At 36.6% G+C, this 25742-nt stretch overlaps 1 protein-coding gene across 4 annotated transcripts in view; it reads left to right on the top strand.

Moving 5' to 3' along the window:
* DMD (dystrophin) overlaps window positions 1–25742 on the top strand; it is a 1176878-nt gene that overhangs the window by 809834 nt on the left and 341302 nt on the right. For all 4 annotated transcript variants that reach the window (XM_063343608.1, XM_063343591.1, XM_063343600.1 and 1 more), the window contains one exon: window positions 13049–13284. In XM_063343608.1, coding sequence (XP_063199678.1) covers window positions 13049–13284 — 236 coding nt within the window. The remainder of the gene's footprint in view (window positions 1–13048; window positions 13285–25742) is intronic.

The following is a 25742-nucleotide window of genomic DNA, read 5'->3' as shown; positions in this document are numbered from 1 at the left end:
TGGCTCAGGAAAGAATTAAGTTAATGTTTATTTTTCTCTAGAACTATATTCAGCACACACTGCAGAATACAATGTTAGTAATTTTCAAGAAATGTGGCAAAACCACAATTTCATCATTTTTAAAACACAGACAGAATGAAGACTTTGAATTACTTCATTCTGGAAGATATGGAAAAAGGGATTCTCATTAGAGTTCCTAGCAAAAAAGCATCGGTAATAAAATGGTAGTTTATGCTCTTTTTCAGTTTTTCTACCTCAGTTTCTAGCTTTACATCACACATTTTTTTCCCATGCTTTAAACCCACTCTGTCTCTCTCCTTTTTTTTGGGTACAGTAACCTGAATTACTATAATATCTGACTATCCAGATAGCATGGGCTTGCAAATAGCAGTAATCTCCCTTTTCAGTTTCCTTTTATATAGTAATTAGGTCTATTGGCAACTACATTATGTGAAAATCTTTTTAATTTGCTAGAATAATAGAAAGTGATAGGTCTTTCTGCACATAGTCCTCTTGACCTGTGTGCTGTTCTTTGTTGGCTTGTCTTTTTAAAAGAGCAGAGCAAGCTAGCTTTCCCTTTTAAAGGAGCAGAGCTCAGTGCCATCCTGGTCATACCCTACCGAGAAATGCAATGGCTCTTTGACATCCTTCCGAATGTTTCTGTGGCGACTGGAACTGCCACAGAGTTAGGTCTGCTCTATAGAGAAACAGCCAACCAAAGAGTGTGAGCAAGTGCAATCACAAATCATGAGCAGAGTGGAGGCCGCAGAGGTTGAAGAACAAAGCTCATAATTGTTGCTAACGTTTCTGTTCTAGTCAGAGGACACGAGACAAAAGACAGACAGACCCGTTACTTAAACTATAGAAGGCTAAAATGAGGAAAAGATGGTGAATGAAAACCTTCTTTACTACTCCAGCTAGAAAATTCTTCAGTCTCGCTGTTTATATAAAGCTTGTGACTAAATATCAGACTGCTGTCTTTGCTTGTATCAGTGTGGAGTAGCAGGGAACATAGTGATGGAGATACGCAGGTAGAGGTTTGCATTACTGATATTTCCTTCAACAATAGATCAGTGGTCAGATGACGAGTTCCCAAAGGCAATTTTTCTTAAGGCCAAATTAAAATAGCTGGAAGAGCAATAGAGGTTAGTTTGACCTGAAAAATAGAACATTATGTGTTTTCATAAGAAATCTTGACAGGTGTTTCACAAAGGAGTATGAGGCAAGGTATTTTAACATTTCTGATGAAAGAACAAGCTTCTTGCAGTGATTTGAGGAATTACTTCATCAAAAACAAAGTAGGATGATAATGCTGCCTTCTCTACCTTCGAACAGCTGTTTTTAATTCTGCAGAACTTTTCTCTCTTATTCTTAGAGAATAAGGGTGCACTTGGAAATTTTTACATGAATACTATAATCCTGTTAAATTAGCTAATAACTGAACTCTGATTATTTCAGAGCTTCTTCATACCTATTCTGGGTTTTGTTTTGGTTGTTTTTTGGCTGGTTTTTTGTTTCTTTGTTTTTTAACTACATGGTACCTAAAATTCCACTGGCTCTTTGATATTCTTAAGTGATCACTCTATATCTGTGTACAATTTTTTACACCTTTTTCTTCAGAGTTTCCCTTGGCTAGGAGAGCAGTTTGTGCCTGTTAAATCCATTTGTAGATCTTACAAAATTAGAAGAGGTAATTTTCCTGAGGCTCTAAAAATTGGAGCTGCTGGCAATATATGTTTTTTTCTTTTATCAAAGAGCTAACTGCCAAAATTCTGCTACATGCCAATAGCGGTACACTGGAAGTGTAAATTGTTGTTATATAGATTGACGTCCAATTGAAAGCTGCATACTAAATCATGGAACTTGTTACTTTTACTGACAAAAGAAATACTGAGAGGTGCTTGCATCATTTGTGACAGATGTTGTCACAACGTTTTTTATAAGGCAAGTATGTGACAGAATTTGATGGAACACCATGAGAGCTGTATAACAAAACATTCATTTTCATGAAACCCTTTTGTAACAACTGCAACAACTGCTTACACAAAAAGACTCCTATCCTTTGGGGAAAAAAAATGCTTTCTGTAGGGGTAAAATAATACTGCATTTAAAAAACAACAACAGGAAAAAAGTCTGTTTTTAAAAAAATAATGTTTGACTCCTTGAACTGAAACTCTCAGTCTGCCCAGAAGTTATTTTGTGTGTTTCTAGATATTAGAAAACTTAATTAGGGATCTGCATTTCTGTTCCCCAAAAGACTGACTCTCTTGGTGTAATGCATTCTTAAGTTTTCCTTTCAAAGTTCTCATGGAAAAGGTTAAAATGTTTATGTCTATAAAAAAAGGTAGATCTTTATTTCATGATTGATTAAGAAAAAAGCCCATGCATCATCCTGAAACATGAAAACTAATATGCATTGAATGCTCTGAACTGCTTTCTTCATTGTCAAATGTAAAACTCTTTATCAGAGATTAAAGTCTTTGTATCAGGCCACTATGAATGAATGTTTATAGCAATTTAATCAAAAGTTTATATTTACTTTCTGAAGAAAATAAGACTTTTGTCCAAAATTTCTATGTGATCGTCCACACAGTAAATATACAAATCATTTAATACACAGTATGTCTTCAGCTTATTTTGTGCAAACTAGTGTATGCGGTCTGAGGTTCTGTAACCTCTCTGGCCAGACATGAAATATTCCACATGGAAGATTACACCAATTAAGAAACTAGAACTAGCAGAAGGGTATTTGAGTCACATCCATAATAAGAAAAAATAATTTTTAGCTATTTTAATTGAAACAGCCTGAATTCCCTACTTAAAGAAGTTTTTCTTCTTTGCCTTTTAAAACTCATATGTCATGAGACCCTAAGGGAAGACTCAAGTGACAATAGAGGATACAGACCACAGCCAAGCCAGAAAGAAATTGTTTCTCTATTGTGGGTTTTCTGGCACTTCATATCACAATTAAGAAATTAGACAATATTGTTTGGGGAGGGGGGGAAACAAATACAATAATTTCTGATTATTTTTCCTTTTGTTAAAGTAAGACAGAGATATTAGCCTTAACATACTTTCAGTTTATATCGTACCAGTATCTCATCACTTGAATCAGCTTCTACATTTGTAAAAAAAAAAAACAACACCAGTGGTATCAAAAAATGATTATTTTTGCTGCAGCAGAAATATTGGTGACTATTGCAGATACTTGTTCAGCAAATCTTTAAACTACTGAACAGAAAAGAGTAACAAACACAAGCATGTTTGCATGGACAAGAAAGCTTATCTCTAGAAGAGGGAGATTTTAACATATTAACCATTAAATTGAAAGTACTGGGTCTTGGGTTTTGTTTGGTTTGTGGATTGTTTTGGGTTGGTTTTTTTACCCTCCATCTGGACTATTTTTAAAGCATTATCTCAATATTGTAATGAGTATCCAGTGATGACACCGTAATTTCAGAATATTGTTTTCACCTAACTTTTTAAGTATATATTGATAGTTAAATTAGCCTTGGTATTGTAATCAGTGATACTGCTATAAATTGAACCTAGAACTACCATGTAGCTAGTATATGAAAGGTTCTTGTGATACCTTTTTTTAGTTTCATCGTCTGCTTAATTCTTATACTCACTAAAAGTGATCCATTTATATACCCTAGCTGTTTGCTTTTCAGTTTTTAGTGGGCCTATCAATCATGTTGAACTTTGCCTAAGAAAGCTTCACAGGGAATATCATGACATGCTATATTTCTAAAAGGAGACTGAACTTTGAAGCAGTTTATCTTTCAAAAAGGTTTGAATAGAACAATAGGTCCAAGCAGAGCAAGAGTTATTAATGCGACATCAGTTTACAGATAGATTACAGTCTTCATTTGGTTTTATAATACTTGTGCCTGCTTGAGTCCTAGTCTAATGAGGATAGGATACTGCAGACTTAAAGCTTTTTCCACCACATGTACAGCAGTCAGTTGAATGTTTACATACATTGTGCCAGGATTAGTTCTGTGTATTATCTTCAATCTTAGATGCTTCATTCCCAAAGTATTCCCAGTCCTCACATTATTTCCAGTTTGGCTTTTAGTGATTGTTTGGAAGTGAGATTATAGCTTTAAAGGACTGCAGAATGGTCGAGGTTGGAAGGCACCTCTGGAGGTCATGTGGCCCAACCCCCCTGCTCAGGCAGGGTGACCTAGGGGAGGCTGCCCTGGATGATGTCCAGGCTGCTTTTGAGTGTCTCCAAGGAGGGATACTCCACAACCTCTTTGAGCAACCTGTGCCAGGGCTCAGCCACCCTCACAGTCAAAAAGCATTTTCTGATATTCAGAGGGAACCTCCTGTGTTTCAGTTTGTGCACAGTGCGTCTTGTCTTGTCACAGAGCGCCACTGGAAAGAGCATGGCTCCATCTTCTTTGTACCCTCCCTTCAGATGTTTATAGATGTTGATGAGAACTCCCCTGAGTCTTCTCTTTTCTGGACTGAACAGTCCCTGCCCTCTCAGGCTTTCCTCATGTGAGAGCTGCTTCAGTTCCTTAGTCATCTTTGTGGCCCTTCAGTGGACTGTCTGCAGTAGCTCTATAGCTGTCTTGTGCTGGGGAGCCCAGAACTGAACACAGTATTCCAGGTGCTGAGTAGAGGGGAAGGATCACCTCTCTCCACCTGTTGGCAACATTTCTCCTAATGCAGCCACTCCTCCCAGCTTTGTGTCATCTGCAATCTTGCTGAGGGTACACTCAGTACCATCATTCAGATCCTTAGGGAAGATGTTAAATAAGATGGGACACAGTATTGACCCCTGGGGAACACCTCTGACCTCCAACTAGACTTCATGCTCCTAATCACCACCCTGTGGGCCTAGTGATTCAGACAGTTTGCAATCCAGCTCGCTGTGTGCCCATCCAGCCCATACTTCTTCAACTTTTCTACTAGAATCTTATGTGAGACAATGTTGAAAGCCTTACTGAAATCAAGGCAGACAATATCTACTGTTCTACCCGCATCTGCCAAGACATCTGTTTCATTGTAGAAGGTGATGAGTTTGGTCAAGCATAACTTCCCCTTGGTGAATCTATGCTGATTATTTCCGATCACTTTTTTTGTGTTTCATGAACCTGTAAATGGTTCCCAGGATTAGTTACTCTGTCAGTTTCCCAGGGTTCAAGGTGAGGCTGACTGGCTTGTGGGTCCCTGGGTCCTCCATATTGTCCTTCGAGAAGATAAAAGTGATACTTGCTTTCCTCCAGTCTTTGGGTACTTCTCCCAGTCACCATGATCCATCAAAATTTATAGAAAGTGGCCTTGCAATGACATCTGCCAGCTCCCCCAGCGCTCATAGATGCATCCCATCAGGGCCCATGGACTTATGAATGCCCAGTTTGCTGAAGTATTCTCCGATCCGATTCTTTTCCACAAAGGGTAAGTTTTTAAAACTCTTAACTTCTGTACATGGAAATTACCTTGAACTATCTCCTATGATGGCAGTATTCTCATCAAATAAATTGTTAACATTACACTTTTAAGTACCTTGCATACAGAGAAAGTATTTGCAGAAGCTCTTCTTAACAAAAGGTCATAATTTTAACTTTTTGCTATGCAGTGCTAAGTTAACTTCACGTTAATGTTATTTACGTTATGATGCATACAAGCCTACTTAGATGATTTATGTAACTGAAATTCTTAAGTGTTTGTTAGAGTCTACCTATTTTTTCTGACAGACAGTGACATATGTTCTTATTCGCATTGCAATCCAGTGTTTGTGAAAGCAAGAGCTTTTCTTTACACTGAGTGAAAGACATATCTAAACGTTTTTCTGTTGTGTTTGGAGAAATTTGGAAAAATGCATTGTACCATAAACAGCTTAGTCACGCTTCTACATATGAAAAGGAGGACAGCAAGAAAATTCTACCAGATCTCTCCTATGACAGAGAAAGATAAGCCTGAGAAAGCTGACACTTAACTTCCTACTATAAATTTAAAGTTATGATGCTATTTATTAAGCTAATAATAGTAACATATTAGAAACCGTAACTTTTATGGTTATTTTTCAAATATAGCAGAACACATTCACTTGTAAGTGTTTTTCTTTTCTCCTAACAATTTTTAACCTTGACTTTCCATTTTATTTTGAATCTCTAAGAACTATGGGGTCTTTAGTTTTGGTCCATCTCTTGATCCCACTGCACAGACTGTTTTAGATCTAAACTGTAACTAATAATCCTGTAAACTGTCATCATCTTTTTTTTTTAAGATGTATTAATCTAAATTATATATAATCCATAATGACTCGTTAGGAATCATTAAGACCTTATTGAATATAAAGGAAGTTTCAGGCACTTAACTTGTTTTTTAAATTGATGACAATAGGACATAATGTGAATGTTCCCTAAGTGTTCATGAAATCAAGTACTAACTGTTACCCATTTATACTCTATAAAAATTACTATCTATGAAATATCCATGATGCAGTTACTAAGTCATTTTTTCCAGGAATTGTTTTTCCTAAGTATTCAAGGCTAAGACAATCAGACACTGGTAAATCTCACATTGGTGTTTTATTCAAACAGAAAAAGACTCACTTTGAAACATACTTTCTTGTCTTTAAATCTTAAGAAAATGTTAGCTTAGAGATACAATGCTCTAAGGATGCATATTTTCCATATTTAGAGCCGTGGGTGGAATTTTGTTGGCAATAATTTTTTGATCAACATGAAAACTTTATTCTGAGTTCAGATCACCACAAAACCCCCATCCTTCCTTTCACATTTCATAGTTGGGTTTTGGATTCTCTGTAATGAATTGCTATTATTTGTTTTAGTTAATATCAGAGCTGCATTGCCCACTTTTATTCTATTACTTTTCTTTCAGAACTCCTTTGTGACCCAGAACACCTGGCAGGTAGCTGTAGCCCCCTGTGCAAGAACTGTTATTGGCAGTGAAGCACCTCGCATGGCAGGATTGTACTGCATGGGAGAACTTAATGTACTCTTAACTTTATTTCCTTAACTTTCAAGGGTAGAGAGAGATGAGACTATTCATTTATCACTGGGACAAGTCTAAGGAATAAATCAGTCTCAGAACTGTCTTCCCAGATCTCTCTCAGGAAAGTCTGCTTGGAGTTTAAGAATATGAGCATGGATGCTCGAACCCTGAAGTAATCAGTTGCACTGACACAGCATAAGAAAAAAATCAAAGGAAAATATACGTTTTGATCAGTGATAGATCTTCATCTGTGTGCTATTGTGGAGTCTAGTTGTTCCCAATCAAGTTCACAAGGCTAAAGTGTTAAGATGAAACTGAGGCTTCCCCTGAAATAAGCAAAGCCTGCCTGGTGTGCCAGGCAAATCAGTGAACTGCTGGTTTACCCATGGAGGGAATGCTCTTTTGGTTTATCGCTAGAGAAGGCAATGTTGCTTGTGTTAAAATAACAAATCCATTGAGTAGTGTTGTCTGTGCATATGCCACAGAGTACGGATATTCTTTCTCTATTTTCCCTAGAGTGAGTAAAACTCAGATGGATTTCCTTGACTAAAACAGAAATGAAGTTTAGCGAGTGTATGTTACTGTTATTCATTGTATAAAGAATTTAAGGTTGGTGTGAGCCTTAATTGGTACTGCTAACTATGGAACTAAATCCCCAAGCTAGACATGCAAATTGAATTAAAACCTGCATCCAGTTCCAATGTTATTTCTTCTTTGTCAAAAAGCTTTGACCTGGTAGATAGAGTTACCTGACATAATTAAAACTCCAACACTACTTAAAACATTCAGAAGGATGGTTAGAAACGTTCCTGTGAACTGAGTCCATTCTGCTTAAGGACGTTGTCTTGAAAGGAGGTGTTGGAAGAGGTTCGAAGCTTTTGAGAGTGTTGTTATTCTTCCTGTCTATTCTGTTCCTGTTCAGTACCTAAATAAGGAGTTTAATTTGTTCTGAGTTGTCAGATTGACCATCTCTTGAAACACAGCACTGAAATAGGCAGAATAAAAGAAGGGGCGGGGGGGGGGGGGGGCGGGGGGAAGTGCTTTCCTGCAGTTGGCTTCATTCTGCTTTTCTTATTTCTGCATTTAATATCTGAATTTCAATTTCACGACATGTTCCTATTATTCTCAGACACCCTGAGTCTACTTACGGAAGCTCTGTAGAATGCCAGTTGAGAAAGTTTTTCTTCAATTTACCTGAAGTACTGCTAAGAATAGAAATTACCTCTGAGATAAGACAACATCTGTTAACCTATGTGAATGCCAGACGAAGCAACTGTTTTTCTGTTGTCTAAGAATCTCTGAAGTCACAGAGGAAATACAAGGCCTTTACATGAACTTTAGGCCAGATGGATGTGGACCTAAGTATCCATCCCTTGGTAAAGACTGGAAGTCAACACTTACACATACTTTTCACGCTTAACTGCCTTGGTAAAGTTCTGGAATGGAACACTTGTCTATGTTTTTCAGTAATTGCATGTGTCTTGACCATGATATGGAATACCTCACTGCAAATAGTGAGGTTCTGAATCAGGTTGTTCTGAATCACTTTGACCTACAGTACTAGGGAGTCCATGTGAGGAGAGGGTGAATTGAGATGGCATTTCGGAATTGTTACAGGAAACCGTGACTGATCTGTGGAGCTGAATTCCTATCCAGGGGTGAGACAATATAGACAATTCTGTGAATTTATGTCGTTGGTATATAATTTTCTCTAGATGTCAGACAAATTTTTAATATCCAGCTTGGAGACAGGAAGACATAAAACCACATCAAGCACAGAAAGCTTTTAAGGACAAAGTTAAAACAAAATGTTTTGAAATCTGTAGAAAACTATGCTATATTTTGTTTTCATTATTTATTTCTAGTTGAAGCTGATTCTTGCTCATTAGTTTGTTCTTCAGGAAGTTAAATGACCTGAAGGGTCATCAGGGACCAACATGCTCAAAGACTTCTCTGTCATTTTTTCCTGCTACTGAACAAAGATGAAAAATAAAATAGCCTTCTGATTGTAAACATTAAAAGAGTATAGCCAAGGCATTCCCATTAAATCCAATTACTATATTGACAGAAAAACACTGTGTATAATTCAGAGGATATTAATGATTGTTCTGTGACTCTTTCTGAATTCACCATACTTTCTGAAGAGACCAATGAAGACAGAGAAAGTGATGACTAATATTTTCTCAGCGATTTTTCTGGGAGTTATTTCAGACCACTGAAGTTTGTAAGCTCTAAGTGCCAACTCAGTTAAACTAAGTAACTACACATTTTTTTATTGTTGACATTCTTTTCTAACTTCAATGTACATTAGCAAGTGAACAAAATAGCAAATGAATCTACGAATAAAATAGTTCTTGTTTGTACATATATAAAAAGTAACTTTATTCTAAGTTCCTTTTGTCTTAAAAGAACATTATGTAGTTTGCTTCCTTATTGCCCTGCAAATCTTAATACAGTATTCCCCCTTCCTTGCTATTCCTGCTTGATGTGGCTTTGTTTTAAAAGTTACCTTTATTTGATGGCCCGGATTAGTCAACTGTGTGGGCCCCATCCATTTTTTTTTGAGCTATTCGTGATCTGCCACTCTGTGGAAGAAGTTGATTTTTCCTCCCCTTTTCTCCTCCCTGCAGCAGTAGATGTCAGACTCACTCCTTCACCTGCTGACAGCCAAAGGAAAGCTATGATGTATTCCTACTTTGAGGAGAGGGATTGGAGAGATGATGGCTGCTATTGCCAAACTGTGAAGGTGCAGCACCTAATAACGTTGTGCTGCTCTCTAGACAGCACAGGAGGAAACTTTGGGGTGCTAAGCACGATTCACTATTTAAACACCTGTTTCCCATCTCCTTCAAAACAGGGAGTGAGGGCTGGGTGGAGGGGGCATGAATCCAAATATTCAGACTTCGAACTGTGAGTTAGAACTTGTTGCTCTAGATATTACCTTAGAGAGCTGAGTCATCTCCTAAAGGCCATAAATTCAGCCAATTGTGTCCATTAGTGAATGATAGGTTCAGTACATTGCTTTGTGATCACTGAATACCCTCCGTGTTATCTTGGGCTAACAGCTATGAGCAAAGTGGAATATAAGAATTGAAAAGTACCAGTAAAAACTCTCCTACATCAGGAGTCACGTGGGATAACTAATCACAGCATCACATAGTGATTCAGGTTGGAAGAGACCTCTGGAGGTCATGTGGCCCAGCCCCATGGCGGGGAGGACCTAGAGGAGGCTCACCAGGTTCATCATGTCCAGGCGGCTTTTGAGTATCTCCAAGGAGGGATACTCCACAACTTCTTCAGGCAACCTGTGCCAGGTCTCAGCCACCCTCACAGTCAAAAAGCGTTTCCTGATATTCAGAGGGAACCTCCTGTGTTTCAGTTTATGCACAGTGTGTCTTGTCACGGAGAACCAATGGAAGGAGCCTAGCTCCATCTTCTTTGTACCGTCCCTTCAGATATTTATAGACGTTGATGAGAACTCCCCTGAGTCTTCTCTTTTCTGGACTGAACAGTCCCTGCCCTCTCAGGCTTTCCTCATGTGAGAGCTGCTTCAGTTCCTTAGTCATCTTTGTGGCCCTTCAGTGGACTGTCTGCAGTAGCTCTATAGCTGTCTTGTGCTGGGGAGCCCAGAACTGAACACAGTATTCCAGGTGTGGCCTCACCAGTACTGAGGTAGAGCTGATCTCTGTTTCATTTGCATTATTTAGATAAAAAGAAATAGAAAAGGGCAGAAGATACCTGGAGTAATTTCAAAGAGATGAAAGAAAACTCAATGAGTTACAGATTAGCATTATTAATTACTCACGTCTGTGTGTAAAAATATGAAAAATGAAATAAAAGGGTGAAAGAGATCCTTTAGAGTTACCTGTTTTGCTTTTGATATTAAAACCTGCTAATCTTTAACTGTACAAGATACTCTGTTATAGCAAACAGTGTGATGTTACAAAAAGCCCCTTACAAACTTCTTTCCATGTTAGAAAAAGATATATCTATTTTCTCATCCATTTGTGTGATTTTAATTAAAAACTTGCTGTGTTAGAACAGCCTTTTACAATAATTAATTTACTTCATAGTTATCCACGGGTATGTGATAGTAGAGTAAGGAAAAGTACAAGGATTGCACTTCAGAAATGCAATAATGATATGGATGGGTGGATAAATATGTTTAATTGCAGCGTATGTCATTAAAAATCATCATTTGCAGGAGTCACTTTTGGTATAATATTCCATTTATTCAGGCTAGATAAATAATGTGTATGTTAGTTGATTTGGTAAATGGTTTGCAATCATACAGTTTTTTTAATGCTGACAGCATCTTTCGGTGCTTTTGCACTGACATTCATTTAGATGCTTGTGCACAGCTTTTTCTCTTTCTGCAGTGCTGAAGAGGGTCACTGATTCCCCAGTGAAGTAACTTAAAACCTTTCTCATTAGTGAAAAATAGCTGCTAAATTCCTTGGCAAGATCAGTTAATGTTACTGATTGTTTTAATGTTTCAAGTGGTTTTATGGCCAAACTGTTGAACCCTCACCTGCTACTTCAGTTTTCAGAATTCAGAGAGAGTTTGCTGAAACAGCATGAATGCCAACAGGGAAAGCCATCGAACTCTCAGAAGTACAAGAAAGCAAAAAAAACCCTACTGTGCATGGAGTAACCCTGTTTTTTGGTTTTTGGTTTCTTTTTTTCCTGTTAAAAGACAAGCTACCCCACAGGAAGAGTGCAGGAAACAGGTTTTCTCTACTTTGTAAAAAGACTAGGAAAAATGCAAACAAATATCTGGATCCTTTAGAAATTTATCTTTGGTTTTCAATAACCGTATTTTGCAGTTCAATGTTAGAAAATGCAGGGCACACGCCATACAGCTTTCAGCTTTCCTGGTTTAGCTATTGGGTTGTTTAGGCAGTTGATTCACATAGGCATTCTGTAGCAACTCTAAAGAGCAGGTGTTTAGACTCTTTTCTTGTGTTTTAGCACCTCAGTGAAGCAATGCTATGTGTTCTTAGGTTTTCCCTATTTTAGTGTTTTTCTTGTTTGGCTGGACTTTTTAGAAAATGAGAAAAAAATGACCAAATACAAGTCAATGTAGCTTCATCTGCCATAATATTGTGCATAATGAATTGCTTTTGCATGATGAAATGGAGGGCAAAAGTAGCCCAACAGTTTATAGCCATCGATTTGTAAGTAACAAAAATCAAGAAGTAAAAATCAGTCTTGAAATTCTGAATTATTGCATGTTATGTGTCTCTTTGTCCAATGGCAGCTCTCTGTGGCACCTCGCATCATTTTTGACTGCAGAGAAAGATGCTATGCTTCGGTATTGGGTACTCCCTCAATCCAAGCAATAAATGAACAGATTCTTTAAACACAGATAGCAGAGCAAAGAAAGGACAGAAAGGAGAAGATCTCTCCATTTTCTCCAAATCAAAGGAAAAAATTCCACAAATATCCAAATAACAGCACATAGTATTTTCAAGTTATCAGGAGGAAAAATCAAGAATCATCCAAGGCTGAATTTCTTGTTCTGTGAATTCCCACATTTGTCACAGAGTCTATGGGAAATACCTGGTGGTAACAGTGAGAAGACTGTTGGTGAGACAAATTCACAGCTGCAGAGTGACTGGAGACTATGGAGGAAACTTGTTTCTAGATACATGGTCATGCTGTGATACACTGGATATTCCAACCAACTTTTTTTTTCAATCTGCCTCTAGCCTCGGCAGAGCTGATCACGCTACTAGATTTTGGAAGATGACTCGTGTATAGCACTACTTCAGTGACCTTGAATGGGAGGTTCTTATTACACTGAGATCTTTGCTAGTGTCACTAGGTTGCACTGGTCTTTTTAGGGTTAAATTTGAATATGCTGAAAATGCTGAATGTTAAGCATACGCTATAATAGAAACACTGTGGAAAAATTAATATATTCTTTTAGTTTTAATTTTCATATTTCCAGTAGACATAACATCAAGAAATGAGCTTATGTGTTACCCTTTCTACTGCATAAATTCTGTTACTGAAATAAACATTTATCATAGTTCATTTATTCAGTAATTTTAGCATTTTTTTCTTTCAGTAACTTCTGGTGAAACTGTTGCTGTGGATACACAAACCAGGGTAACCAAGGAAACCACCACCTTCAAACCAGAAATGCCATCTTCTGTGCTTTTGGAGGTTCCAGCCTTGGCTGACTTCAATAAGGCATGGGCAGAACTCACTGACTGGCTTTCTCGACTGGATCGAGAGATAAAATCTCAGAGAGTGATAGTAGGTGACCTTGATGATATCAACGACATGATCATCAAACAAAAGGTATGAGAAACACTGATTTTTCGAGTTGAAAGCCTCATCATCTTTATTCTGTATTAAATCATTTTAACAAGGAACACAGGAGAGATGATAGGCTGCAATACATGCAGTTGTTACTTAAGCTACTTTATTCCATAAACAAAATTATTGGATTAAATGTTAAGATAATTAAGGAAAATAAAAAAGTAATTAATAATTTCTCTGTTATTTAAGACAGCTCTCTTTATCTTTCTATTGCTTCTGCTGATTGCATTGGAAGAGTATGCAAGCCAATAGTTGAAATATAAACCTCATGAGAAAGAAGGAATTGCATAGTAAGCTCCAGGTTGCCACGAGGAAAGATACCCTGTTTCATACATTTTCTTATGTTGCTTATGTAATAACTTTGAGAGGCTTATATTCTGCTACTGTTGGGTTATGAAAATCTCCTCAGTTGTCTTAAAGAAAAGAACAGCTCATTAATGCAAGTGTTGTGTCAAGAAAACTGCATCAGTGTTGCTTATCTTTGAAAACACAGAAGAATATGGAAATATATGTACAAGGGTGGGGAAAAAAAAGGCTAAACTTTAGCTACTCCGGAGCAATAAAAGTAATTTGGTATTATACAGCTTGAAAGTAATTATCTGCCTTCTAGATTTGACATTGGTCAATATAAAAGATTTGGCTTGCCTGTGCAAAACTTTTCGGTGTTAAATTTCCATTCAGTTCAGTTCTAAACTGAGTTTAGGACTCTATTACAACATTCTCCTCTTCTTCCTCCTCCTAATAAAAAAAATTGATTTATTGTAGGGAAGATATTGACATTCTTTCTCTTTGCTTAAATTAAAAAGAGAGGGAGAAACAATGGACACATTTTGCCTACTATCTGTACTAAGCATTTTTATAAGAACATCTATATTAAAATATGCAGATGTCTCATAGGATTCATTCTGCTTGTTTTCTTATATTTCCTTTATTTATTTATTTTTTACCAGTGGTTTAAACTTTCAGTTTTTGAGACTTTTGATTTGCTTTACCTTCTAGATTACTAAAATATTTGTTTCATCTTGATTAATGATGACAATATTTACTGTGTAGAATTATATAGTGTTTTTTTAAATTAAAATATCTTTGAAATGGCATGGGTATATTTTAATAATAAATGATAGTTGCAGTATCACCTAGACAGGACACAAGATTAAAATAGCTGTTATGTCATTTGAAGAGGTTGAGGGCCAAAGAAGATTTGTTTGTACGTTATCTTTTCATCTTTTTCAGAATTGTTTTGTTTTAGAAATTTTATGTTGTCAAACACTTGGTTCAGAATTATGGGGTTTTTTTTTTACTTATGCCTCATTTTAGCATATTATTGTGGCAGGCAAAATTCATAGCTTGCTTCCTTCTGTAGGTCTCTTTTACTTAAATATGAGATCAAATTATCAACTCTTGAGAATTTCAGTTGATGTTACACATTTTAAAATGAGCTGGCTTATATCTGCATTTCATCTTAACTCAAGGCTAAAATATTTCAGCTGGTTAAGCCACAACTATTACAGTCTTCCTCTCACTTATGTTCCTGGCTGGGTAGCCTTGTCTCTTTTTTTTGATCCCATACTGTGCTGGTAACAAAACCAGCAGGAAAACTCTTTTTTGTTGTGCTTACCTCTCTAATTGGCTGTGCAACAGAATGTGACATTTAATATATTCTCTGATGAAATGGAAGAATCAATGTCTAAATATAGACTGCAGTTCTGTTAACTGGCTCCCTCTTCTCTAATGATAATCTTAATATCACTTAATACATGGCAGTGAATGACATGAAATTTTGATTCTGCTCCTAAATCTGTCACTGGATTATTAGGTGAGTTTAGCAGACAGAATTTTCAAAACTGAATAAGAATTTTATGTTTCTCAATAAACCCCTCTGCTTTCTAATGTGTAGAGTGTCTGCAGCAGTATGTGAGCTGATGAAATTGGACACGTGGGTACTTGACTATTCTGAAAAGTCAGGCCAGATATGATCTCAGTTGGAAATCCAAAAGTAGTGTTTACCTCCTCAGATCTGTATATTCTGTAAAAGATCATAGTCATACCTCTCCTGTGGTTGTGATTTAAAAGTCACTGAAAGTCACAGTATTACATTGTGCTCTATTTGGAGAATTTGTTGCTTCTCTACAGGGATCCCAGTAAGCTTTAGTATGAGTTCGAAGTCGATTGACTTTTTTTTTTAATCAGTTTTTTGACTTGTAAAATACAATCTTAACACAGACGACTGCTTCCCTTATAAAAATTCATCATTCTAAAGATACATGCTCTGTGAAAGATGGTTTATTATAATGCATCTCTAGTTGCTCACCCAGAATTTAGGACACTTCAAACTGCTAGTCCCATTGGCGTGCTACTAAGCTCTTACTGTTCTGGGGTTTTGTTTCCATTTCATATTTCTTTCAAAACAAAGAGCAACGTTTCTAATAAGAGATTGAAATGTCAAAGCAAATATTTTAAAAGCAGAAAAAATCCCATATCCTAGCAACGTATGTAACAGGGCATTTTCCAGATCCCCCAGGTAAGAATAAATGACCTTGAGTTGTTCGTTCTTTCACTGCAGTGTGTAATGTTAAAGCCAAGTCTCTGAGGGCATTTTGGTTAAGTTCGCTTCAATCTGACTGTGTCACAAGATCACAGCTACTAACTCTCCCATGTTTTTTCTCCATCAAAGTTTAAGACATCATTAGCGCCCACTCGAACTTTGCTTGGAGGTGATCACAGTGAATTGGTACTCTTGTGTGAATAGCATGTACAAAGGTTAATTATGGAACAAAACAAAACAAAAAAGACAACTGTTCTAAAAAAGGCTTGTTTTAGTGTCAGCTTCCCTTTTGTGAAAGAAATAATGCAACCTAAATTCTCCTCAGTGATCCACGTACTATGTAGTAAAAGGAGCACACTGAGAGAGTAGCATAATGGCTATTAATTTCAAACATCTATAGTTGATCTTTTTGTCAAATGAGTGGTATACGGTCATCTGTGGTTGTATATATCTTGTTAAATTCTATATAATTAAACAAAAAGACACTAAAAAGTGTGTAGTAAAGAAATCTAATATTAACGTTAGTGTCATACATGTTTTTATTATTATATTTTATTCATCTGTGTGAAGACTGATGTTTTGCAGGATTTGATCCTCAGAAACTCTGCTTTGGCGTCATTGTATTTTGAGGAAGGTTTTCAGCAGGAATAGATTTCTACTAAAAGCAGTGAACCATGGGGGCTGTGCAAAGCTTGAAGATAGTTAACAACGCCATTCAAAGGCATCAAATACTATAATCTCCTTAAATTTTGAATTCTGCCCATGGATTTTGACAAGCTGTGCTGTCTATCCAAAATTTTTGTACAATATATTATTGAAACCATGACTTTCAGTTGTACTGGATGAAAATAGATTTTATTTAGTAAAGAGTAATATAATAATAAATAATATTACTAATGAAATTGAGTACTAACAATTTTCAGTGACTACTTTTACTCATTGGTTCTAACAGCATAGGTTGAGTCTGCACTGCTAGTGCAGTGAAGGAGATAATTCTGAAAAAAACATTTATATAAAATAAGAGATACAGCCAAGCTAGTTACTGAGACTTTTAAGCAAAGAAGAGGAAAAGATACTTTTAGGCAATCATGTGTGTCATCCTGAAGTAGTTGTCCAAAAAGATGAAGATAATTTATTTCTACTCAATTAATTTGTCACTGTTCAAAAAGTAGATTTGATCTTCTGTCAGTTGGGGAAGTAAACAAAATTGCGATGAAGAGATTGTTTTCACTATTAATTACTTAATTGATTTTTTAATAGCTGAGGATCTTGTGTAGCTGATGATGGTAAAATAGCTGTTAAGGAAAAATATTGGTTTACAAACGGTGCAATTAGCAGACTTCAGATGAAAGAGTGGGATTAACTGACATTCCCCATGTTTGAGGATTTTTTTTACCTGTCTTTTCCCATGGTTACATCCCATGCAATTTAGTATACAACTTTATAAATATAAATGCATTTTTGTATGCAGCCTTACAACTAATATTCTGATAGATCAGAAGAATGGCAAGTTTTCTGTCCAAACTGTGTTCCAACATAAATTTTTGTGGAAATAAAAATATAGTTTTCCAAATTTATATCCTGTTCTTACAGAAGACACTGTAATTGCCAAATTAAAATTTGTAGTTCTGTATTAAGGGGTATGAATCAGTGTACTCTAAATATGCCCACGTTGAAAGAAAACTTGTAGTTACAGCCACAGACATTTGTGTCTGTCCATATAGTTTGTATCAGAAGTGTAAGCTGTAGGTAAGGTGTAGTCCACAATCTTTTGGACAGTGTACTTCAAGTTCTACAGAGAAGTGAAGAAGTTTCCTATTAGTGACATATACATGAAAAGACCCATGTAGCACATCTTCAGATAATGTATGGTTGAAGAACATCATAGATTTTGCATGTGGAGCTAAATAGTTTCCATTTTAATATTCTGTGTGCTTAAAGGGAGGAGTTTGCTAGTCCAGAATGCAAGTATGGTGCCAGTAAGTAGGAAGCTAGCGTTCACACTTTCAGAATCAATCTTCAGGAGCATGTTTGCTCCATCGCCATCTCTGTGCTGTCCTGCTGCTTTGAGGGTTGTTTTCAGAGCTTCTCATTCTCTAGGATCTTCTATTTCCATAGGAACACACAGCTGCAGACATTCCCTGGGGCACTGTTGGACTAGGATCAGCTCGTTCCCAAAGCAGGGCTGGAGCTGAAACTGATTCTGCGGCATTTTGGAGTGTTCATTGGCATTTTTGTGCACCTCCTCTGGTAGCAGAACCCTACACATGACTTTATGGCGTAAATGGTGTGTGAAATGTCCTTTACCTCTATGAATTTCACCATAGGATATATTCACTCAGGAGACTACTTTTTTTATTTTATGTATATTTCAGAGTGTTATTGTTGTTCTACTTAACATGGGATATCTATCAGAATTCTTATTTTAAACTATGTCATGCTGTTAGACTTTTAAAATTAATTCTAATTTGTGAGAAGTACTGGAAGGCTGGTTTCAGTTTTTGAAGTGAATAAAAAAAACCTAATAAATGAACAGATTTCTAAATGTATTAGAAAAAGTTAGAACTACAAAGTTTGTATGCTGAAAGATTTTCGCTTTTTTATGGAATAGAGGAAAATACAGAAATGCCCGTGAGCCTTTAAGCTTATTCTTAAAGGGTAGAGAATGCAGCAGAATGCTCTAGAGGGCCTGGAAATCTGAGTCTTTAAAGGAAAAGAGGAGGAAAAAAAAAACCAAAAAACTAATAATCTGAAAATTAGACCTCAAGGGATATAGAATATGTGTCAGGAGACTCCTTTTTTAATACTTTGTTGCACATAAAGACAGCTGATATTTTAAAATAGCTTGGCCAGCTCATTACAGTATGTTAGAGAGTATATTTGTTTTCTGCAACAACAAAAAAGCTGTCTAAACACTGTCTTTTGGAGAGTGATTAACAGCCATTTCCTTATTTCTCTATAATGTTAATCACTAGGAGTGCATAAAAATTTTACCTCCAAGGATCTGATTCTAAACTCATTGAATTTTATCATTTTTCAGTTAGTTTTCAGTCAGGCTGTAAATCATCATCCAAATAAAAAATACTTAATACTACAGTTGAGGCTAAAGATAACTTTCTTCTGTTTGCTTTTATTTGCCTATTGTGAAATAACGATTATTTTTTTCCAGTTCCTGACAAATAAACTTCCAGGAAAAAAATAATCATGATTAGTGCAACTGGCACCCTGTTAGGTTCAGCAGGGAAAGGACAACATTGTAGGAACTCATTTTCATTTGCATTTATATGTTAAGTATGAGAAATATGCACTTTTCACTCAATAGCAAATATATTTTTCTATATTTCTAAGTCTGACCTATCTTATATATAAGTATAAATGACCTAGTCCATCAACACTGGACCTTACCTGACCTAGTCTTTTATCCACATCCACCTTTCATTGTGTGTGTTTGCATTCCACTAGTATGTGCAACTCGGAGACCTGCGGCATTGGGCCCTCTACAGATATACCATGGGTATGAAAAGACTGTTTAAAGTTATGTGCTGTCAACAATGTGGACCATGGGGTAACGCTGATGCGCTAGAAAGTGTAAAAATTGCTTAAACCTTCATGAGTTCTGTGTGTGCCCAAGCAGCAAAAAAAAGTCTAAACAGATGCTGGGCTGCGTTTAGTAAGACCCAAGGCAGCATGATGAAGGAAGTGATCATTCTGCTCGAATCAGCATCTCTGAGGCCACATCTGGAGTTCTGTGTCTAGTTTTGAGCTTCCCAGTGTGCAGGAAAGGCACGGAGGGAGTCCAGGGCAAGGCGACCAAGGTGGTTGGGGCTGGAGCACTTGATATATGAGGAGAGTCTGAGAGTTGGGCTTGCTCAGCCTGGGAGAGAGCTCAGGAGGGACCTTATTGCTGCCTACAGCCACTAGATGGGAGACTGTACAGAAAATAGAGACAGACTCTTCTCAAAGGTGTCCAGCAAAAGGATGAGAGGCAACAGACACATGCTGCAGCAAAGGGAATTCTGATGAGATATTAGGAGAAAAAATGTTCATGATGAGCATAATGAAACATTGGAAAAGGCTGTCCAGAGCCTTTGTGGATTCTCCATCCCTGGAGATATTAAACACAAAATTGCACAGGACCGTATGTGATCTGATGTGGCTCTGAATTTGGACCAATTTGAGCAGTAGGTTGGGCAAGATGATCTCCAAAGATCCCTTCCAACCTAAATTATTCTGTGACTATGTATGAACGCTATTCTCAAATAACAAGATTCTGTGTTGTATACCTTGTCAATGAAACACACCCCAGGTATGATTTCCTTTAACAGCTGGAGCAGTCCAGATAAAATTTCAACAAATTATTTAGTTCTAAGTAGCAATGAGGATCTGTTAGGACAGTTACACAAGTTTTAGGGGTCTGTATTTTTGTATCCATACTAATCTACGTTGTTAGCAGTAGTCACAAGAAAAGCTAAGAGTGGCTTTGGTTTTATTCAGAAATTGTGGGAAATATAAAAGCAGCTTCTTTCTAAATAATGATGCAATGTATAAAATTCTAATCTAGTTGTAATCATAAAATGCAAATTAAAACTAGGGGGAACAATTGTATATTTGCACATTTTATGTGTGAGGAGACGGAGATCTTCTTAGAGAAATAAGTTTTCCTCTGTAAGAAAATAAAAACATTAAATCCCAGCAGAGCTTCCTAATGAAGCTGATCTTGAAACACAGTTCTTTTGTGTGGAAAAGAAAACGATCACAGAATTTTAACTAAAAAATCTACCATCTTGAAATGTGCCCTATTGACAAGGGTACTCTGATACTTCTTTAAACACTGCTTAATAATAATATAGATCCAGGGATTTGCTAGCAGGTGGACAATTCCCTCTTGAGGCAGAGCAGCCCGCAGTGTCATTATCATCCTTTTTCATGAAGGGATTGTTTAAAAAAATATCACTAGCTTTTTTTAAGCTGTGTCAAATAACAAGTTTCTAGTGACTTAGTTCTATCACTGAAAGCCAAATTCCTGGAATTCCTTTTTATCGTTTCCCAGTAGAATACTATAATAATTTTTTGCACTTAGAGAAGCTCTTGTGGAGAGTTCTCTCTTGATTTACATGGATATATTGTATTATAACACTCACATGAAGTAATCAAAACTACTTAAATAAGTAGTTGACTCAAATGTAAGCAGCAGGCAAACATCAAACTCACTAAAGCTCCTGCAAAATATTTCAATTTTATGTTATGTAGAGCTGCTTAAAAGTGAAAGGTAAAATTTATTAAAACACCGTTAGAGGCATAAAAACATATTTGTTTTCAAGGGAACAGGGGTCTTGAACATTTTTCTCCATTTCCTAACCATTATACACATTTACTTCTTCATGTGACCCACCACTAGGCATGTGTTGTCACTAGATTTAAGATGAATAAACAGTAAGTTCCTCTAGTTCTGGGGAGGGGGAGAAGTAATGGGAGAAAGAATTGCATGTCTTGGGAAGCTGGTATTATGGGGGATTGAGGAGAGAGGGGCACCATGCTCTGAATTTGCCTGATCTTCACTTGCTTGCCCCACCTTCTTCACCATTGTGGAACATGGCCAGTTTGTTTTCTGCTGCCTGGAGTCCCCATGGCCCATCTTTTCTTCAATTATATTCTCCTTTTGTTTCTACTAAACTGAATTTTGCATGAGGAAAATGAGGGCAAAATGTCTGATTTTACCTAACACCTCTAACAGCTGATGTCCTTTGTTAATGATGAACAACATGTTGAAGAAACACTAGATTCTAGCATTTATAGATTCTCTTTTTTGTTCACTAGTCAGGGAGGGTGGTGGGAGGGAGCTGTATGTTTATTTTTTGTTTTCTTTGATATAAAACCAATCCTTTCTTCATTACTGGAAAAATAAAATCTCAAACATTCATATTAGCAGACAACAAATTTACAGTGTAAATAGACAGAATATTAAGTTTTCAGGTTATTATGCACTTCGATGGAATCCTAGAAAATCGCTGAGTACACATTGAGCTTGAAATATGTAAATAATCCCATTAGAAGCAATAAGACTATATGTTTTCCTCATGAAAGACATTAAAGTATTTTTCTGAATCAGACCAGAGAATTCAGCTCTTCACACAATCAAGTGCTGAAGCAGGACTTAATTAAAAGAAAGCTGTTTTTGTAGTAAATGTGGGCCATTTCACATTACTCAAACCTCTCATCTGTCTCTGTTGCTAGCCGATACAATAAGCAAGGTAACAAATCAATTCCGAGAACTGTATTCTGCTGCTTTTGTGGACCATTGCTCTTATTGAGCTAAAAGATCGATTTAACCTATCACCATGGCACTCCTAATGTTCATGTGCTTTCTGCTTGTATGAAGGATTTTGTGCAGCCAAAAGTGAATTTCATACCTAGAGGTTCAGTCACCTCAGCCAGCTCCCAACTTTCTTTTTCATGCTTCTGGACTTGTCAGATCCTCCAGCTGAATTGTTAAACATGGAATTCACACTGGAGTTCATTCATGCAGTTCAAATATTGCAACTCTCTATATGCTCAAGAAAATTTTTCCTGTTAGCCACTAATATGCAAGTAACTCAGTTGCTGCAGTTAGATGCCGCTCACGGAAGTACAGCTTAAGAAAAGATAATGCTTACCCATCTTTTTCTCGAGGGATTATTGTAAAACCTCCAATCAGAAATAGTTGATAAAAGGTAGGAAAACCATTCAGGGTGACAAAATATGAGCTAAACTGATCCACTGAACAAGAAAAATATATAACGTTTGCTGTTCATTTTTGTGTGCTTGAATAACTAGGGAAGAGCATGGTGTAACGATTCCAAATGTGTAGTACTAATTTGTTAATAACTACTGATATTAAGCTTTTTGCTGATGACAAATCTTAAAAACAGATCATAAATTTGTAATAAATGCTCTTTCATCCAGACTATTACAGTGTAATGATAATCTTGGGTAGATTTCCCTTAAAAAAATAGTCCATTGAAGTGGAAGTTAGGTAATAGAATCAACACTGGAAAGATGCTGGAAAACAAGAGAATTGAGAGTTACAATTTTTCAGCATCTTGCACATCTGGCTTTGTTGGTAACAGGAATGTGGAAATTGCTTAGGGAAGAGAAAACGAGGAATAATAAAAAAACCAAGTATAGACATAACAAAATACCAAAATAGAACAATCAAAACATTTAAATAATTGTAACTGACTTCTAGACATGATTTTTTTTTCTATGTAAGCATAAAGAGTTAAAAAAATATAGATCACATTTGAGGTTTTTGCAGCTTTATGTATATACACTCTGATTTATTGTTGATGAGATCATAATTGCCTAAAATTCAAGTTTTCTAACTTGATTAACAACTTGACCAAGACTCATCTAACATCTCTGAATTCGGTAGAAAAAAGCTGGAACATCTGTGGTTCAGTCTGCCTGGTTCTGAAGTGGATGTCTGCAATAGGTGAGGCAAATTGCTTCCTGAAACGGCTTTTTTCTCTATACATATACTCGGTGACAATCCCAGGTGTAGATACCTACCTACACTTAGTCTGACTCATCCCCACCTTTCTGGTGGGGCAGTTTTCTACTGGAAAATACGTGTATGACAGAGCCAGCATGTTCCATGGGGAATGCAGTGACTCTGTGATTGCCCCCAGTCGGATTCCTGACATAACCCTGCAAACCAAGTAGGTTTCCTATAATGTGCAACAGCCAGTTCCCACCATTCATTAGCACAAAAAAAACCCTGGATAGCCAGAGCAAAGGCAGCGCTGTTACTCCTTTGGGACAGTGTAAAGCTGCCTGATTTCCTTCTCTCTCATCTACCTTTCCATCTCTCTCAATACCATAGCTCCAAGTTTTAGTTTCATTCGATTTTAGTATTAAAAAAAACCCCAACCCCCCCAAAAAAACCCACTGAAAAATCATTTTCTAATGTTAGTAGTAGGGAAGTGAAAATCTGTATTTTCTTGTTCAAAGTGGATCCTTTTTAATATTTTAACAGAACAGTATGACACTTTGTTTCTCTGGAAAAAATAAGATCAACATTTATTTCTAATTGGAGTAGAAGCTGTTTTTAATATTTTTGAAAAAATGGTTCTGAGGTAACACAAAGATCCTGTTTTATTTCACTTTCCTGTTCAGAGAAATCTCTCTTATATTTTTTTGACCAAGAAGCAAAGAAGGTAAAAGAAATAAATAATAAACAGAAGGTGAATTTAAGCATTTCTCTGTTTGTGGGGAAGAATGATGTCTTTTGGGCTACTGTGAGTTACCAGAGATGTCTTGCTGCGTGTGTCACAGAATCATTTATTCAAACAGACAGTTTTGAAGGTGGCATGGTGTGGGACTAGATCTCAGGGTAAACGTCCAACCTTTTGACATATGTTTGACCATATGAATGGGACTGTTTTCCTTCGTGGTACGTTATCAGTGTGTCTTAAATTCCTACTGTGCATCGTGATCAGCACTGATAGCATTTTTAACTGTTCTTATAAATCCTTCTACCTCTTCATATGTGGCCCATATGGCATAATATTTCTGTGATGAAAGCTGGTATATTTGGCACGTTCCTATAATGACATTCAGATGTGGGTTTCAGCTCTGACAAAGTGATTGTGTTTTGCACAAAAATAACAGTGCATCAGAACCGGTAAAAATTATTATCTCCTTTGCTGGTAGTGTGGTTTTGGGTGGGGCTTTTTCCCCCCCGCCCTCAGACCTGTTATTAAAGCATGTGATAAAGAAGAATAATATAAATGCTAGGGAATCAAATGATGTCTGTGGGTACTAGATGATAACGCTAAGAGCTTAGCATCAATATTCTGTGAGTCAGTTAATAAAATCAAGTGGCTCAGCCATTTATATTTTGTAAATATTCCCTGAATAATTTAGAGGAAATAAAATTAGTAAATTGAGAATGAATTTACTAAAGAGGATCTCTCATGCAGATTGGTACAAGTCAGGGGGAAGTCCTTTGGAGGCAGCGGAAGCTGAAATGGGGATAAACACAGCCAACTGGCCCTTCTGAGCAATGACTATAAGGCGCCTCATACTGTGTTGTGCTGTTACGAACTCAAAAATAGCAATTCTGCCTACCTATACTAAACTACTTGTTCCAGAGCTATATACACCTGCAACAATCATCCGCAACAGATATTGATGATAGGATCGATTTAGAGATGGAAGGGTTTCCAGGAAAAGAATTAGTGGGGTTTTGTGTATTTAAATTTTAATGCTGATAAAGGTGTATGTGAGTGGAAAAAGTTGCATCTTTGTAAGTGGTTTCAGTCAGGACTTAGATCATTGTTCTGGGTTGGGCAGAAAGTAGGTGAAATTGTTTCACAAGTCTTATGGCTATGGTTAAGAGAAGACAGGAAAGGTGGATGAAATGTAGGTGGAGAGTAAAGGGTAGGAAGAGTGTAGTTGTTGAATTGGAAAAGTTTGCAAGACCGTTAGTTTGTCTCCTTTAAGAAATAGTTGTATAAAGGTCTGTATTGATGAAGCACAAGAATTTGGCGAAGGAGAAAGATTTGTAATATAGAAAAGCTTTTGTGTTAATCTAGTTTATGCAAATTTAATGTCAGTAAATTTCCCTCCCCCCTTCCCTCTCTTCATGCTAGATTGCAGAAGGTTTTAGGGCAAACATCACTCGCCTTCTGAGAATGATGTCTAATAAGTGTCTTTTAAATCTTCTAGATAAATATGCTGAGATGAAGGAAAATTTTGCATGTTGAAACTTCTGTTCAGTCATGTTGGTTCATTTTGTATATTAATTTCTATTTTTCATTAAATTATTTACCAGTATTTCTTGTCAAGGTGAGAATTCGTTTATTTTGTTTAATTATTAGTATTTTTGTATGAATTTAGTAATTTTGTGTGT

This window comes from Chroicocephalus ridibundus, chromosome 1, assembly GCF_963924245.1.
Source record: "Chroicocephalus ridibundus chromosome 1, bChrRid1.1, whole genome shotgun sequence".
Lineage (NCBI taxonomy): Eukaryota > Metazoa > Chordata > Aves > Charadriiformes > Laridae > Chroicocephalus > Chroicocephalus ridibundus.
Note: the sequence above shows the minus strand (reverse complement) of the source record. Positions and strands in the feature narration are given on the sequence as shown.